This window comes from Betta splendens, chromosome 24 (genome assembly GCF_900634795.4).
Source record: "Betta splendens chromosome 24, fBetSpl5.4, whole genome shotgun sequence".
In the NCBI taxonomy this organism is placed as follows: domain Eukaryota; kingdom Metazoa; phylum Chordata; class Actinopteri; order Anabantiformes; family Osphronemidae; genus Betta; species Betta splendens.
Genome location: NC_040901.2, coordinates 11,451,496 through 11,470,058, shown reverse-complemented (window position 1 = coordinate 11,470,058; position 18,563 = coordinate 11,451,496). Strand labels below are relative to the sequence as shown.

Here is an 18,563-nt window from a genome sequence, read left to right as displayed (position 1 = left end):
CAGTACCATGGCTGAGAACAGGAAGGTGTGTGGTGAAGAAGGCAGTGATAAGTGCAAACCCAACAACACAGATGAGAAGACGTCTCATTCTGAAGCCATTTAACACCTACAGACTTTGTCTGCGGACGCGATAAAAGGCGTCGGCGGCCTTTGCCACACTTCAGACGCGGCCTGAACGCTGCAGGTTTTAGCTGCAGGTGTTTCTCAGTGAGCGATCGCAAATGTCACGCGGAGAAGACGACCCGGACGGAGGTTCTGGGACCACGATCCACTGACGACGGTGTCGACAAGCGCTCGCTGATCGCGACTGAGAGCTTTTTCAAGCATATTTGTCGCCGTCTCTTGAAATGTCACAGTGAATATATTGATTTTGAAGCCAACTCCATCTCATCTCATCTTCATCTGTAATGAAGATCTGCTTCTTTAGCCTAATAGCATCCATGCACACAGTCAGCATCCACATTCCCTGTATGTGTCGCTGGCTTTACATCTGACAGCCGATCTGTGTGGGGGAGCTGTAATGAAAACTAAGTCAACATCCTGCTCTCACTAGGACTTCCTGCTCTGGGAGGCTCAATGTGCCTGCGTGTGTGTACGAACCCGGAGGAAAAACGCAAGCAGACGGTCACCCTGACTTTAAAGGCGTCTGTGAAGGAGTCTTTGTCCAAAGAATCTGAAACGTGGGACTGTTGGTCACAACGGGTCAAGACATCACAGGACGTGGTGTCGTTTCACTTCCCTGTCTGTTTTAATTAGACCTCATCTTGCGCTCCCTCCTGCTGCAGCACCGCGTGTGCGACAGGGTTGATCTCATGTTTGCTGCAGTAAAAATACTATGATAACACAATTCACACTACACTGAGTCCAACTTCAACCATCACCGGCTCTGATCCGATGAGTGCTTTCATCTATAAATCACAAAAACTGAGCCTACTTCTCTCCTCTCATACTGTACATGTTAATGTGCAACTGCCACCCACTTTCAGGAAATTACAGACCTGAACGCTGCTCTTTTCCAGATGGCCACACAGGAATGAGAAGGGGGAGCCTCGCTTTAACAGGGTGCCTGTGTGTGCTTTCAATTACTGTACATTGGTTTTGATGCTTAAAGTTAACGAATGAATGTGCTCACAGGATCAGTGTGTGTGTGTGTGTGTGTGTGTGTGTGTGTGTGTGTGTGTGTGTGTGTGTGTGTGTGTGTGTGTGTCTGATCTTCCAGACGCTCATAAAGTCAGACTAAACAGGAAACCACAAAGTAATAGACAGTTAATCCCCTGCTTACACACACACACACACACAAACAGACACAAGGTCAATGATCTGACCTTGCCTGTGGGAGGCTACAGTCATCGCTGTGCCCCAGACTGACGGGTGTCCAAACCCGAGTCTCTGAGGAGACTCCACTCTGCATTTAGCAGCTTTAGTCGTTGGACGATCATCTTTAATGCAGATCGACCTGATTTATGTTCTGATTTATTGACAAATGTAAATGTTTACTGCATTCTATTCCACTTCTGGCTGTTACTGACCTATTACACACACAGCTGTTCTATTTATTATTGAATCCTAAGACTAGAAATGAATGGATGATTACTAATCAAATACTTAAATAATCAATAGCTCCAGTCTTGAGTTAAATACATCACACTTGACGTGGAGAAGCAAGTGAGTGACCTAGAAAATGTGAAGTTCTCCACACTACATAAAACTTTCAAGAAGGAACGAAGAGCGAGATGACGCTCAGGCGCAATAACTCCTGGATAAGTGGTTGAAGTGATTTAGCTGAGCTCAGACCAGACAACAGTAAATCTATGCTGCAATGGGCCAGCTCTGTGACAAACACACACACACACACACACACACACACACACACACACACACACACACACACACACACACACACACACACACACACACACACACACACACACACACACACACACCGATGAGGCAGTGACGATGCCTTGACTAAATCATCCACGCGAGACAGGATTTGAGAACAAACTAATCTGTGCTACCTTTGGTTAGTATCTGCAGCCAAGGCTATCACACACACACACACACACACACACACACACACACACACACACACACACACACACACACACACACACACACACACACACACACTTCTCTTTCTGTCTCCTGTCTCTCTCTCTCTGTATATATATACACATCCATACACACACTGGACACACACACACAAACGCACACACATGCACACACACACACACGGGCAATGAAAACATGCCAGTGAGTAGATTTACAGGAGAAAGCAACTTGACCTCTAGCCCCTATGAGATTTATCACTGGTGGAGGATCTAATCTTCTCATGGCTTCAGCAACTGCAGTCTGCTGGCAGCCAGGCAGCAATAACAGCAGAGGGACCGAAGTACATCAGACCGCTGCGTTCTTCTCTGTTCTACTCGGTGCCGCTCTGTTCTTCTCTGCTGTTATTACCGCGTGACAGTTGCTGAAACCGTGGGAAGATTAGACCCAACAGAACACAGCGAAACAATAGAAGAGCCCAGAACACAGCAGAACACAACAGAACACTGCAGAACAGCACAGAACACAGATCCTGGGGAAAAAAATCAATTTGTGAATTTATCTTTAGCTCAGCGGTTGCTCCTCCTTGCACTGCTGACTGCTCCCACTTTAAGTGAAAAGTGGTCCCTGGAGATAACGTCACGGTTCAGTGTTTGGGCCCCTGCGCCATCTGAGCGGCCTTTAAGTTCCAGGAAAGCAAAACAATGAAACTCAAGCGCGCGGAAGCTGAAACCGTCTCAACTACGGTGAGAAACGGCACGAATACAAATGAGCCGTCTACAAATGCTCCCATTAAAAACATGAAGCCTCCAGATGGGTGGTGTCAGAACCGTCAGGCAGCTGGTCTCAGACAGCTCCTCGTGCAGATTCTCTCATCAAAGTCGTAAAACTAGATCTGGTTTAAAAGTTAAAAAAGATGTTGAAGAAGATGAGAACGATTTCATATTCTGAGGAGGAGAAGACTGGACAGAACGTAGCTTCACCCAGAGCTCATTACAGCTGCCTACAAGGAAAACAGTGATAATACTTAAATCTCAGGCTTCAAAGTTAGCGTTGCACGTTCTTTCATGGACGCAGTGTTTACTGTTTATGCCGAACGTCATTTCACTGGGTTTTTAAGCACCTCTCAGCTCCAGCAGCTTCTCTGCATCTTTCTATTTTTAGTGTGTGTTGTTTTCCCCCCAACTTCACGTTGTGTGTGCGTTTGTGAGATGACAGGACGACGTGTGCGGGCTAATTGGAATCAGTCTGATTTCTGCATCGGCCTCTGTGAGAACGGAGACTGTGTCCGGTTACCGTGGAAACCAAAATGTTTATACGTGGCAGCTCGGAGTCCGCTCTCGGGAGAGACGCAAAATCCTCCAGGAGAGTGGAAATCCTTTAGGAACTGCGGAGTCGCGCCGGGGAAGACCCACACAATCCCTGCTGAGTTACTGGGATCACCGTGGACCAGAACAGCGCCGGGCTGGGATGGACCGATTCCAGCTCTGCCCACGGCGTGTGGCACTGGTTTGACTGGTGGGAGAGTGTGTGTGCATCGCGTGTCTCATCCTCTAGATTCTATCTGTTATGATGTTGAGACCTGTGTGCGTGGGTTCACACGTGTTCCACGCCTGTTTATGCAGATGGGAGTTAGCGGGTCTGTTTGTGCCTTTTATTTGGCGGGTCAGGGAACAACACAGCCAGTGGGGTCACAGGGGATTGTGGGTAATTGGAAATCCAGATGGATGTGCACGAGGTTCCAGGAAAAGAACAAACCGTTAATGCAGAGGTGGAAAAGCGGTCACACATTCGTTCTGTGGCTCTGGTTGTCCTGTTGTTCTCGCGTTCTCCCACGTGATTGGCTGCGTCCCGTCGTGGCCCCACCCCCTCGTTCCCCGGAGTGGGCGGGTCCACGGAGCCGGTGGCCAAGTATGTGTGCGAGAGGAACAGCCAGTAGTCGTGAGTAATATTCGCCGTCCATTAATCCCAGTTGTTTCCTCCGGGGAGGAACACGGAGAGAAGGAAGCAGAGGCCGACGGAGCAGGAGCTGCTGCCTGGAGCCCCCGACGCTCGCAGACGCTGTTAGGACCAGTTTCACAGCACATTCAGGCGTCCATGTCGGTAACATCACTACAGAAATAACACAAAACTGATTTTAGACTCCGTTCAACTCAGCTTCTCTGTTATGGGGTATTTTCTCACCTGTCCAGTGGTTTGACGGCAGAGGACAAGCTTTTCTTTACAGCGTCAGTCATTATGTTTTAAATACCAATACACATACACGTTGTTCTCTTTGTGTTGGCAGGACTACTTTCCAGGTTTTCAGAGCCTTTACTTAGTCTTCATGGTTAGTGTGATGGCTCTCAAGCCAGAAGTGTTAAAGGTATAAAAAACAAAACAAAAAAAAAAAAAAAAAAACTTTGGAGTGAGTGCTCCGCACATTGGTCTCGGGAAAATAGTTGGAGTGAGCGCTCTTGTTGCTCGTGTTGTAGTAAATATCTTTTTGTGGAGGTAAGCTAGGTTAACGGGGAGGAGAAACAAACGGTAGCTCATGCGAATGTTTAAGGCAGTTTTACAATGCTGGAACTTTGGTTACGTATGTCTTTGTGAGTATGAACGAGCATAAATTGTACAACCTTTCGGCATGCAACGCTATCGTATGTAATTGTTAATTAAACAATTTCTGTACGTTTCAGTTACAATGTCATAAAGCTGGGAACTTCAAACGAGAAACGCAAGCCTTGTGTGGAGTCCTTAGTTTATTTGTTAGCTGGCTGTCTAGCAGCACATGGTAGACGCGTTGTGAGGACAGCACAGTAAAAAGACATTGACTCGGCGAGTTCAAGCAACACGGAACCACCTAACGCAAACATGAGTCTGCGCTCGGGGAGAAGCTATCACCGAAGCTACGCTACGCAGCGGCAAAACGAGGGAGGTGAAGAACCAGAACCAGGGGTCCCAGACGAACCAGAACTACTCCAGCGGTCTTCACAACCTTTCGACGCCAGGTCACAGTCCTCTAGAGCTACAACACGCTCTCAGGAGTCTTCAACAAGCTCTGCAGCGGCAAGAGCCTACGCTAAAGCACAAGCAGCTCGAGCTCAACTCGCATATGCAGAAAAAGAAGCTAACGTGATGAAACAGAAAGCAGAGCTAGATGCTAATCTTCACGTTCTCCAGTGTCAAAAGGCAGTAGCTGCGGCGGAAGCAGAAGCTACAGCCCTCGAAGAAGTAGCGATTCAAAGCGGGGAGCTTAAGAGAGAAACCTGCAACAAAAGTGAATCTCTCAGTTCAGCCCAGCGTATCAGCGAATACGTTCAACAACAAAGGGAGTTACTCTACTCAGTCAATCCTGTACAGCACACTGTAGTAGAACCTGCTGAAAGAGTAAAAAAAAAAATACAATGTTGATGACGCTGGGCCTTGGTCCCACAATCCTTTTAGGCATACAGTTAATTCCGCAAGCAACAACTTACCTGATTCCTTTGGCCAGCAAGACTTTGCAAAATATCTCATTCGCAAAGAACTAGTGAGTACAGGCCTCCTGCATTTTGATGACAAACCTGAAAATTATTGGTCATGGAAAGCTTCCTTTAGTAGTGCGACTAAAGACTTAAATTTATCTGCCAGAGAGGAATTGGACCTGTTGATAAAATGGCTGGGTCCCAAGTCGTCAGAACAAGCTAAAAGGATCCGTGCTGTGCATAACCTCAATCCTCCTGCAGGCGCCAAGATGGTTTGGCAGCGCCTTGAAGAGTGCTATGGCTCACCTGAGGTTATTGAAGATGCACTCTTGAGAAAGTTGGAGGAATTTCCCAGGCTCACATTTAAGGACAATGTTAAACTAAGAGAGCTTAGTGATGTACTGTTGGAGTTAGAATGTGCAAAGCAAGATGGTGCCCTTCCAGGACTTACTTTCTTAGACACAGCTCGAGGAGTCAGGCCGATTGTTGAAAAACTTCCCTTTAATTTGCAGGAAAGGTGGACAGCTGTAGGAACACAGTACAAGGAAACTCATCATGTGCCATTTCCTCCTTTCTCCGTTTTCACACATTTTGTTCAGCAACAAGCAAAGATGAAAAATGACCCAAGCTTTATCATAGCCAGTTCCAGCAACATTTCTACACGCACAGGAAAGGCCACACCATACAACCATAAACCCATGGTGTCAGCACACAAGATGGACATAGCAGGAGAGCCAGTCCAGCATGGCCCTGTGGAAAAGACAATGGAAGAACCAGATCGTCAGTGCCCAATCCACAAGAAGCCACACCCGCTCAAAAAATGTAAGCTTTTCAGAGATAAACCTATCGAAGAACGCCAAGCCTATCTCAAAGAGCATCGCATTTGCTATAGGTGCTGTGGGTCTGTGCAGCACATGGCACGGGACTGTAGGGCAGTGGTCAAATGTACGGAGTGCAGCAGTAGCAAACACACATCGGCTTTACACCCAGGTCCTGCACCTGCTCCAAAGAGCACAGAGTTAGAAAGCGAAGAGCAGCGTGATAGCTCACCTTCAGTCATCTCAAAGTGCACAGAGGTATGTGGCCTAAGTGGCAGCTCACGCTCCTGTTCTAAGATATGTCTAGCAAAGGTCTACCCTAAAGGGAAGAAAGAAAAAGCAGTTAAAATGTATGCTGTGATTGATGAACAGAGCAACGGGTCACTCGCTAAGTCAGAGTTTTTTAACCTCTTTGAAATTGAAGCCAGACCCACTCCATATACCTTAAAGACCTGTTCTGGAAAAGCACAAGCTTTAGGAAGAAGAGCTCTGAACTTCCATATAGAGTCTATGGATGGAAAATTGAATATCCAACTACCACCTTTGATAGAATGTGACTCTGTGCCAGACGACAGGACAGAGATACCCTCTCCCGAGATAGCGCACCATCATCCACATCTCCTCCCAGTCGTAGACAAGATTCAGCCAGTGGATCAACATGCTCCAATCCTTTTACTCTTAGGAAGGGACATCCTCAGGTTGCACAAAGTACGGGAGCAAATCAACGGTCCCAGTAACGCTCCATACGCCCAACGGCTGGACCTGGGTTGGGTTATCGTGGGAGAGGTGTGTCTAGGGAAGGCTCACCGTTCAGCAGAGGTCAGTGTATACAGAACACACACCATTGATAATGGCCGTGAATCCTACTTCAAACCATGTCAAAGCTTTATCGATGTGAAAGAAAACTATGGGCTAAAACCACAACGGCACATCCCATCAGCAGCAAATCATGTGGACACTACAACCATTGTTCATGACACGGACAACCTAGGGAAATCTGTGTTTGATAGATCCAAGTGTGATGACAAGCTTGCATTGTCAGTAGATGACAAAACATTCTTAAACCTCATGGCCAGTGAAGTCTACCAGAACAAAGAGAACAGCTGGGTTGCTCCTTTGCCCTTTCGTTATCCAAGGCAAAGACTTCCAGACAACAGAGAGCAAGCTCTAAAACGTCTCCACTCACTGCGAAAGACTCTGGAAAAGAAACCAAAAATGAAGAACCACTACATCCAGTTCATGCAAGGGATGCTAGATAATGATCAAGCTGAAGCAGCACCACCTCTACCCCAAGGTAAAGAACATTGGTACCTACCTACCTTTGGAGTGTATCACCCGCAGAAGCCAGACCAAATACGTGTTGTATTTGATTCTAGTGCAGAGTGTGATGGAGCTTCACTCAACCGAATGCTTCTTAGTGGACCTAACCTAACCAACACCCTGTTGGGAGTACTCCTGCGCTTTCGGAAAGAGCCTATAGCTCTGACAGCCGATGTGCAGCAAATGTTTTATTGTTTTGTTGTACGGGAAGACCACAGAGACTATCTCCGCTATCTCTGGTTTGAGGACAATGACATTACCAAGAATGTAATGGAGTATAGAATGAAGGTTCATGTTTTTGGAAACAGCCCTTCGCCTGCTGTGGCAGTGTACTGCATGAGACGAGCAGCTCAAGATGGGGAGCGAGAATATGGCTCGGACGCAAGACACTTTGTTGAGCGACAGTTTTATGTTGACGACGGGCTCACGTCAGTTGCCACAGCAGAAGATGCAATCGACCTCTTCGTGAGAACCAAAAACATGTTAGCAGAATTCAACCTACGACTTCATAAAGTGGCCTCAAATTGCAGTCAAGTGATGGAAGCTTTCACTGCTGAAGATCGAGCAAGCAATCTTAAGGATTTAGACCTCGGAGTGGATCCTCTCCCTGTTCAGAGGAGCTTGGGACTTTGCTGGGACCTACAAACTGACAGCTTCACGTTCTCCGTGTCTGCGGAAGTTAAACCATTCACACGAAGAGGAGTGTTATCTACAGTCAACAGCTTGTATGACCCCTTGGGTTTTGTGGCTCCTATAATAATGCAGGGCAAAGCAATAGTCAGGGAACTTTCGTCTGAAGAGAGGGACTGGGATGCTCCTCTGCCTGTAGGAAAGGAAAAGATGTGGGTCTCATGGAGAGACTCTTTAAAAGTCTTAAAAGGCCTCCAGGTACCGAGGTGCTACAGTCCAGGTTCCTTAAAATCAACGGAAAAAAAGGAACTGTGCATTTTCTCTGATGCCTCCATTGTAGCTATAGGAGCTGTAGCTTACCTGCATACAGTTGATAGTGAGGGACATCACGTTGGATTTGTAATGGGGAAGTCAAAACTGGCCCCTCGCCCTGCACACACAGTCCCACGCCTCGAACTCTGTGCTGCTGTTCTGGCGGTGGAAATATTCGAGCTAATTAGAGACGAATTGGATGTGAAGGTGGACAATGTCAAGTTTTTCACTGACAGTAAGATTGTGTTGGGCTACATACACAACGCTTCAAGAAGATTCTACATGTACGTTGCCAACCGTGTCACACAAATCAGATTGTCCACACACCCCAATCAGTGGCATTATGTTCCAACTGAGCTAAATCCAGCTGACCAAGCCACACGGTTTATTCCAGCAGACCAACTCCAAGACAGCAACTGGTTTTCAGGCCCTGCCTTTCTGTATAGGGACAATTCCTCAGAGTCACATGAAGTCAGGCTGTTTGGGCTGATTGAACCTGACTCAGACAAGGAGGTGTGTCCAGAAGTCACGGCAATGGTAACTGTAACGTCAGAGTATCAGCTGGGTTCCCAGCGCTTCAAGAGGTATTCTAATTGGAATACACTTCTACGAGTCATAGCCAGACTCATTCACGTGGTTGCGTCCTTTAGACAAAGGAGAAGTGATCAAGGGGGCTGGAAAAGTTTCTTTGAAACGCCAAGTATCAAAGAACTTACACAAGCCAGTGTTGTTATTGTTAGAACCGTCCAGCAGGAGATGGTCAAAGAAGGAAAAGAGACAAACACAAAACATGACACTATAAAAAAAACTCAATCCCGTTGAAGATGAAGATGGCCTCCTACGAGTTGGTGGACGCCTCTCTTCTGCCAACATCACAGAAAATGAAAAGCATCCTCTAATTATTCCATCTGCCAATCATGTTGCTACATTACTTGTGAGACACTTTCATGAACAAGTGGCTCACCAAGGACGTCACATTACTGAAGGAGCTGTCCGCAGTGCTGGATATTGGATACTTGGAGGTAAGCGTCTTGTGTCTTCGGTCATCCATAAGTGTGTCACTTGTCGCAAGCTCCGAGGCAAGATGGAGATACAGAAAATGGCAGATCTACCAGCAGATCGAGTTATTCCCGAACCTCCTTTCACTACTGTTGGCTTAGATGTTTTCGGACCGTGGACTGTCGTTACTCGTCGCACAAGAGGCGGTTGTGCCCAGAGCAAACGTTGGGCTGTTCTTTTTACATGCATGTCTACTAGGGCCGTACACATTGAACTGATTGAGACCATGTCAACCGACAGTTTTATTAATGCCCTGAGAAGGTTCTTTTCTATTCGTGGACCAGCTAAGCTTCTGCGCTCAGACCGAGGAACTAATTTTGTAGGAGCTTGTAAGGAACTAGGATTGGACATGAACGAGGCTAAAGTAGAAAAGTATTTCCAGGAAAGAGGATGCATTTGGAAGTTTAACCCCCCTCACGCATCCCACATGGGAGGATCATGGGAACGCCTAATCGGGGTGGCCAGGCGCATTCTAGACGGAATGCTGGTAAAAAATGCATCGACACACCTCACTCATGAGGTTTTGAGCACCTTTATGGCAGAGGTAATGGCCATTATTAATGCAAGGCCTCTTGTGCCAGTGTCTACTGACCCAGACTGTCCTACAGTGCTCACGCCAGCTATATTACTCACGCAGAAGATAAGCGCTGTTTCTGCTCCCTCCGGGAACTTTTCCTCAGGACAATTGTATGGGAAGCAGTGGAAACATGTTCAGCACCTTGCTGACACCTTTTGGAAAAGGTGGAAAGGAGAATATTTATCCACCTTACAGACTCGCAAAAAGTGGACAGACAACAGACCGAATGTCCAAGAAGGAGATGTCGTCCTGTTGAAGGATGCTCAGGTCAACAGGAATGAATGGCCAATGGGAGTTGTCGTGAAGGCTCTTCCTAGCAAAGACAATAAGGTCCGTAAAGTGGAAGTGCGGATTGCAAAAGAAGGGACTGTGAAACTGTTCCTACGACCAGTCTCAGACATTGTAGTTCTTATTTCTCAGGGACAATGACTGTGGTTGATGTTAACTAACATTCCCCGAGTAGTATAGATGTGTTCATTCATGTTGTTCTGATATAATGCAATTATATCAAGCGGGGAGTGTGATGGCTCTCAAGCCAGAAGTGTTAAAGGTATAAAAAACAAAACAAAAAAAAAAAAAAAAAAAAACTTTGGAGTGAGTGCTCCGCACATTGGTCTCGGGAAAATAGTTGGAGTGAGCGCTCTTGTTGCTCGTGTTGTAGTAAATATCTTTTTGTGGAGGTAAGCTAGGTTAACGGGGAGGAGAAACAAACGGTAGCTCATGCGAATGTTTAAGGCAGTTTTACAATGCTGGAACTTTGGTTACGTATGTCTTTGTGAGTATGAACGAGCATAAATTGTACAACCTTTCGGCATGCAACGCTATCGTATGTAATTGTTAATTAAACAATTTCTGTACGTTTCAGTTACAATGTCATAAAGCTGGGAACTTCAAACGAGAAACGCAAGCCTTGTGTGGAGTCCTTAGTTTATTTGTTAGCTGGCTGTCTAGCAGCACATGGTAGACGCGTTGTGAGGACAGCACAGTTAGTTTTGATCCGTTTCTCCTGACTATGAGCCACAGCAGCATCCGTCAGCGCCTGCTGGAGTCAGGACGCCGTCGGGCTGCACTAAACGACGCCTATGGATTCTGACAGAGCTGAGCTACAGGTCGCTGACTCATCGTTTCTGACGAGCACTGATGACTGCACATCTGCTATTAGCCGGCCCCTGGCTACCGCTAACAGCCCTGTGTGTGTGTGTGTGTGTGTGTGTGTGTGTGGACAGTTTAACAGACGATTGGGCCAGTTTTACTACGAGCCTCAATAGCAGCTTTCAAATTGTGCGTGTGCGATCTTGTTTCACGAAGCGTTTGGAGATTGACCAGCGTTAATTCTGTGTCCTGAATTAACGCAGCAAGTTCATGAAGTGGTCAACGCTTCGCGTAATAGTTCGAAAGAAGATCATATAATGAAATAGGGAGGAAACAATGAGGGTAACAAGGAGAAGCTGTTTTAAAGAGGAGAAGCTTGTGGATGAGTGAACACAGTGATGAAGCTACCGGTTACATCACTGCTCAGATGCTCAGCCGCTACCTGAACTGTGTGTGTGTGTGTGTGTGTGTGTGTGTGTGTGTGTGTGTGTGTGTGTGTGTGTGTGTGTGTGTGTGTGTGTGTGGAAACGAGCAAGGCAGCTGTGCGTGCTGAAGTATATAGCATTCATTACAGTGTCGCCACAGACAAACTGCTCCCTGGATAGACATTGATTTTCACCCAATGGATCTCACTGTTAGCAAACCTAATAGCTTGGTGGGTAATGGTACATGTTATGAATGAGCCCCTACAGGCTGGAGAGGAGAGTGGGGGGGTCAGATCAGCTGATGAAGAGGAAAGATGTAACTCGACGACAGGATGTAAAGAGGCAACTGCTTGAAGAGAGGAAGGCAGCAAGGAGGAGAGATAATCAGGGGTTAAATGGAAACGAGGAGGGGGAGGACGACGAGCAGGAGGAGCGGAGGGGAATAGATCAGATGAGAGTTGAAAGGGGAGCTGCTATTTACCATTACTGCTAATAGGTTTCAAAAGGAAGCAAGTCGTTAGCTAAATGGATTGGCCCTAAATGACACATTACCATGTTAAAGGCTTATTCCGCTCATTATTGGAGCTCTGGTTGCCGTACGGCAGCACGGGCGCACAAACCTGCCGCCTCAGCAAACACACATCGCACGCAGGCACCAGCAAAGGGGTCCAGGAGACACCCCGGTCAGCGGATGGAAATCAGGGAGCCTGCCTTGGCCGTCAGGAGCGGCTTGTAGAACTGGGCTTTCGGAGCCTTGACACATTTCCTCCCGCCGTCGCACAGAGGAAACAGCCGCCGAGCCAACGGGCGTCCGACAGCGGGACAACGGGGGACGAAAGGCAGCGGCGACAGAACAAAATGTCTGAGTCCAGTCACGGAGCAGCTGCTCCACTCACACGCCACGCGCACGTCTGCTGTGGAGCAGATGGGGGTTTCTGCGTCGGACGCGCAGACCTGAAGGGAGAACGACAGACATGGAAAGCGTTTGTGCGTCTGCTCGTGACCGGACTGTGTGGATTCGATTCACAGTGTCAGTAATAACTGTGACTAACACCTGCAGCAACAGTGACATGACAAGTGGCAACTCAGCACCAGTTATTTGTGTGATGAATCTGAGGGTCAACGCTTGATCGGGAGCTGATATCAGTCTAGTTTTTGTGTTTTTGTGTTGTCATCACCTGTCTGGTTACATCATGAACATCTGGCCGCTACCCACGGAAACACAAAGGCGTGGAGGCAGATAATACCGTGAGCTAGAAATGTGAGTGAAAGCTGCAATAGGCCGAACCAGGAAACAATATCTGATGTGGCCCCTAATAAAAAAAGACAACAAACAGAGAAGAGTGTGCGAGCGCAGCGAGTCGGACGAACACAAGACTTTGTCCTGCGCTGCTCGGACCCTGTTAACAATGAGCCGGGTGAGCAGCGAGAACGGAGCAGTGGGCTCCTCCAGGAATAAATGTGCTGACGGACCACCCACCTCCCACCTACTGTCGGAACAAGTCTCGGGCTCGGCTCCGCTTGGGTCGGCTTTCCTCCGCGGGGCCAAACGAGGTCAGCGGAAGGAACATGAGATACGAGTCTCGCTGATATTAAAAAGTGGAATCTGCTGTACGAGCTTTGACAGCGTTAGCGCGGCGGCCTTTCAACTCGTGTTCCCCCAGAGAGGATGAGGATGATGAAGATGTCCAGGTTTCCTGATACAATTTAAACTTCATTAACAGTCTTTAAGCTCAATTTGACCTTTGACCCCTTGGCTTTGTAGGCCTCATTAACTGTTACCTGTAAATATTCATTAGTTGCTAACGCTTATAATGTTTCCAGTCAGCATTTAAAGCTACGTGTTGTTTTCTTAACATAAAGTAGTTTATATTGCTGTAAAAGCTCTGAAGACGAAGGAAACGTGCTCGTTCTGTGCTTGTTGGATCTCATTACTCCACCTACACGAGGCCAGACATCCTTTAACGGAACACAACTGCCTGGCTACACCTCTAAAGACCTCGCTGTGGCCTGAACACTACAATAACTCACTCCGCACTCGCAGCGCGGCCTCAAATTCCCCGTTGTCACTGGTCTATTACTGCACACACACACACACGCACGCACGCACGCACGCACGCACGCACGCACGCACGCACGCACGCACGCACGCACACACGCGCGTTTTCACATATTTCATCTCGTGTCAGATGTGAACATTTGCACGGCGCCAGAATAATGGAAATACAAAAAGTATAATGGAAATGTGAAATTACATAGAGAATACGTCCCCGTCCTCTGTGTGCACACACTCGCTGCTGGAATAAAATGCACAGGCAACACATGCCTCCCTGACTCCGGCTCAGGCCCTGCTCGAGGTTTCCACTTCACACAAGCAGAGGTGCGTGTGTGTGTGTAAATGTTAAATCCATAGCTAACCAGGCCAGTCTAATAGACTCTTATTCCTCTGATGCTTTATCAGCTCAATCACACAAACATTCAGGCCCAAAATAATGGCCTTTCTGTTTGCTGCCTCCTTCTGTGTGTGCGCTTCCATCTCAGAGCCGCGCTGCAAACACTGCATACAGATCTGTCAATAAAGACAGACAATTGCTGGGTTAGGGAGCCCTGGCCCTTCCCTCCTTCATTTATCTGCCTGTCAGTCAAGCCGGCCGTATGTAGATTTTAATTTAAAGCTACGACCTATAGAGAAACACACAATAACGTCTATTATTATTGTTATTAGATACATTATGACTCATTTACATTTAAAGGCAGGTGAAAATCATCCACTAAACACCTGGAAGACGAACAACCAGCAATAAGAAGCTCCTCCTTCAGCTTGTACTGCAGAAGGCTGCCACTGTAACGAGTGATGGAATGAGGCGGGTCAGTGAACGCACCATGAGGACCACACAGCAGGCGGAGGTCACGATGACCACACGAGCCAGAGGATTGTGACCCCAAGGGGTCAAAGAGTGAGAGGTTTGTTTGAATGCCGACGACGGCAGCAAACGCAGGAATGTGATGGACACGCATTCATTTGTCTCCTTCAGAATCAGAGGCTGCGGCTGAAACCAGCTGGCATCAATCTGCTGCACAAGTTCAGAGAAAGCCCGGTCTGACAAGAGGCCTCGGCCCAGACAGTCTGACCACATCCCACAGTGTAAAAACCCCTATTTGATGTGGAAGTGAGTCTGAGGATGAGACGCGTCCTCTGAAGAGCATCATGTTTGACAGATGAGTCCACGACGTAATATTAAGAGCAGAGTCCAGTATAAAACCTGAACTGGGCCCATTCCTAAGCAGAGCCTGAGCATCGGCTGCAGCGCTGATGCTGCAGCGTGTGCCTCATCTGTGTCGAGTTGAACGCGCCGCAGGAGGAGTCACACTCGTTTAAAGTCTAATTGGTGCCTTGAAGACGGCGAACGCCGGTGTTTTACTGGGCGACTAATTCAAGGTTGTACGGCAGCTTCAGCCTAAAAGCTGCTGCTCAGCCCCATCCATTGTTCTGTACGTTGAAGCAGGGCCCGATTTGCTGCGAAGCGTCTCGGTGGGCCGTGACTTAGATGAAACATAATGAGAGCTTGGAGGAGAGCAGCCCAGGCACAGAGATCCACAACCGGAGCATTAGAACTGGGAAAACAACATTCTGGAGCGAAACCCAACCCAGGAGGCGCCGGGGGCGTCCGTCCAGCGCCGCGGCTGACGTTGAACGGGTGGCAGACGGATTCGAGCCCCGTAAAAAAAAAAAAAAAAAAAGAAAACCCGACGCCGCTCTCTGTTTTTGCTGCCGATAAACAGAGGTTTCAGGCCGAAGCGACGTGAGCTGGAACAAAACAATAAGACCTCCAGAAACCGGCGGTGAGGGAGAAGTCACACAAACAAACTGAGGCCAGACGCTGAGGTGGAGGTCCTCCTGCGCCAGGATGAAAGGGAGGAGGAGGAGACGCTGCAGAGAGAGGAGCTCCATTACTGGCCTGAATCAATACAGAACATATTAGTGACCTCCTTTTGAAGGCGCAGACACAGAGAACGCCTGTGTGACAGCAGAGAGTTCAGCTTTTGGCTAATTAGAGCAGGATGTTGTCTGAGCCTCTGTTTAAATGAAGAGCTTTGGTAAATGTCTAAAAGGAGACAAAGGAGGGAGGAAGACGAGTGCGAGGACAGAGGAGGTGAAGAGGTGGGCAATCGGGAGGCCAGGGGGTGAACGGAGACGGGTCCAGAGAAGAAAGGATACGGAGCAGCAGAGGAGGGGGATGTGTGCAGATGTGTGAGCTGTGTGTGTGTGGGTCGTTATTGACAACATGTGTTACCGCAGGAAGCTCCCTGGGAAAATACAAGCGCCCAGAAAGATCAGAGAGCAGGACGAGGACGAGCGAGCGGAGGAGAGACAGGGGTCGCCCCAAAGTGTATGCAGCTGTGTGTGTGTGTGTGTGTGTGCGTGCGTGCCTCTGTTATAGCAGCCGTGCATCTGTATGTCAGGCATGCGATGCTTCAGCCGTGGGGTCGTGGGGTCAAACCCCCTCGCGGACACACGTTCAGCTTTATCGATTCGTAACGGACGCGGAATCATAAATATATGAAATGAAAAGCACCTGAGCAGCGCGATTATTGCTTTAACGCGAAGAGCTGCCGAAGACGAAGACGCCTCATCAGGTCAGCGTCGGTTCTAGGTTCATCTCTCTGCTGTCAGACCGGTTCTTTGTCTGCTCATGAAAAGCTTCATGATGAGAGACATTAAGAAATAAACCATAATAGAAATAAATAAACATTCAAACTAACCTAAAAAGTTCTATCCCACAAATCCAGATCAGGTTTTCCAGTTCTGCTGAGCACATGGTGCAAACACGGATTCATCAGCTCACTCCTGCTTCTGTCTCATGCAGCTGCAGAGCAGCTATTGTGTCCCGCGTAGAATTAACTATTGATTTTCTCCTCAGCATCATCAATGTCTACTGACAACAAACCAGCTAGAAAACACACACGCACGCACGCACGCACGCACGCACGCACGCACGCACGCACGCACGCACGCACGCACGCACGCACGCACGCACGCACGCACGCACGCACGCACGCACGCACGCACGCACGCACACACACACACACACACACACACACACACACACACACACACACACACACACACACAGTGCAGCCCCTCAGGGAAACTACGCTCCAGTCACATATTCACACAGGACCCAACAATTCGCTCGCCTGCGAATGATCAGATCTGAAACACAGCTCGTCATCAGACGATGACACGCGCAGCATCGCGTCGTGACGTCACAGTTCGTGGGTCCGGCTCCGTCTCCGCTCCCACTTAGCACCTGGCTAATTTTAGCTCCCACAGGATCCTCTAGGACGCAGACGCCTGTTGGTGATCACGTGGTTTGTTCCGTACTGCACCACTGTATACGGAAGACGCTTCATGGGTTCAGGCTGCGCAAAGTCCAATAAACATCAACAGGGAAATCAATTTTCCCACATTTTCAAGCGCGATCTTCCTGCAGGACAGCTATGAATAAGTCACGCATTGGCTCAAAGGTTGATTCCTCTCCTGGTTCACGAGCCTCGGGCTTCATTTGAGCTGCGTTTACTTTGATTCACACAAACAGGACCGGTCATTCGCATTAACACAAACGGATTGAGTCAACTTTGCAGGGTCTTTATCATTTTCTGCACATTTGTGACATTTTGTCCATTTTATTTGCTCGCTCCGCTCCAGTCCGGCCGGTCGAGGCCCACGGCCGCTCACCCTGCTTTACTGCAGGCAGCTTCTCTTCTGGCCTCATTTGCATATTTAAATGTCATGGGACACTTAATGAGACGCACCGCTGGTCTCTTTGTCCAAGGCTGCAACAAAGATGCCAATGAGGGTCATTTTCATCTTCTACAACGTGTTTTCCATCTCTTTCCACAAACCAACACAAAAGCTTTTCTTTCCTTTTTTTTAAAACCTCATTTTTTGAAACCCTTCCATTTCCTCTCGCGCGCCCCGGACCGCTCCTCTAACGCTGATTTCGCCTCTAAAGCCAAATAAGTCTCCAGCACTCGCTCGTGCCGTCGCCTCCTCTTCCTCTCCTCGTGATTATCTCCCGGTGTCTGTCTGAGCTCCGCTGATGGGGAGCGCGCCTGCTTGACACGCCTGGTAATGAGGCTCCTCGCGCAGATGGCCTCTCTCGCCCCTCTTCCACGCGCTCGCTCTCTGCCTCTCGCGCACGGCGCGTGGAAGCGAGCGCGTCCCGACGGCTGCCTCCGCGGGGGGTCCAGGTCGCTCCTGGTTTAAACATTAGCTGAAGGTGTTTGGAGGCGGATGGAGAGGGGGAAAAGCATGACAGGCACCGCAATTGTCTCATCTGTCAAGCGACAGTCGCGCTGCAAACACACAAACACAGTCTGCACCCACACACGCAACAACTTACTCGTCTGCGTTTGCTTTCTCGGTTAAGTGCAGCAATTTGCCCAAAGCCTCTAATAAATGACGTCATGATTGATTAAGTTTGGCTCGCGTGCATCGTGTGTTCTTTTTATTCCTGCTATGTGGATTTTTTTTCCAGTAAGAACATCTTGAAACACGGCAACACTTTCACACACTTCATGTGAAAATCCAAAGTTCACCCATTCACGCACCCATAGCTGGGCTTCAGTGCCCAAGGACACTGACCTCTGAGCAGTGGGTGACCGCTCTTTCTCCTGAACCACAGTTCACCGTGCACGCGCCATAAATAACCAGCACGCGTTTCATAACGCAATTACGGCTCCGTGAAGTTGAGCCACTGATGACTTTCAATCACCCAACTCCGCCGCGCCTTTCATCAGCCGCAGCTGCAGTCGACTGATTGGCTGATTA

At 48.4% G+C, this 18,563-nt stretch overlaps 2 protein-coding genes across 8 annotated transcripts in view; one reads left to right on the top strand and one right to left on the bottom strand.

Annotated features, from left to right (window-relative positions):
* lama2 (laminin, alpha 2) overlaps window positions 1-18,563 on the bottom strand; it is a 98,594-nt gene that overhangs the window by 79,813 nt on the left and 218 nt on the right. The gene's annotated exons all lie outside the window — the stretch shown is intronic.
* On the top strand, window positions 4,379-11,194 carry LOC114849211 (uncharacterized). 3 transcript variants are annotated; one of them, XR_008693791.1, is made up of 3 exons: window positions 4,379-4,637; window positions 4,728-10,986; window positions 11,077-11,194. XR_008693791.1 is itself a non-coding variant. In XM_055506146.1 (2 exons), exon 2 carries the CDS (start codon window positions 9,660-9,662, stop codon window positions 10,638-10,640), a length of 981 nt encoding a protein of 326 aa, XP_055362121.1. In that variant the 5' UTR covers window positions 4,379-4,637; window positions 4,728-9,659; the 3' UTR covers window positions 10,641-11,194. The 3 variants fall into 3 exon arrangements, 2 of the variants coding, with proteins under 2 accessions (XP_055362121.1, XP_028996228.1); XM_055506146.1 differs by having other exon boundaries at window positions 4,728-11,194; XM_029140395.3 differs by lacking the exon at window positions 11,077-11,194 and having other exon boundaries at window positions 4,728-10,119.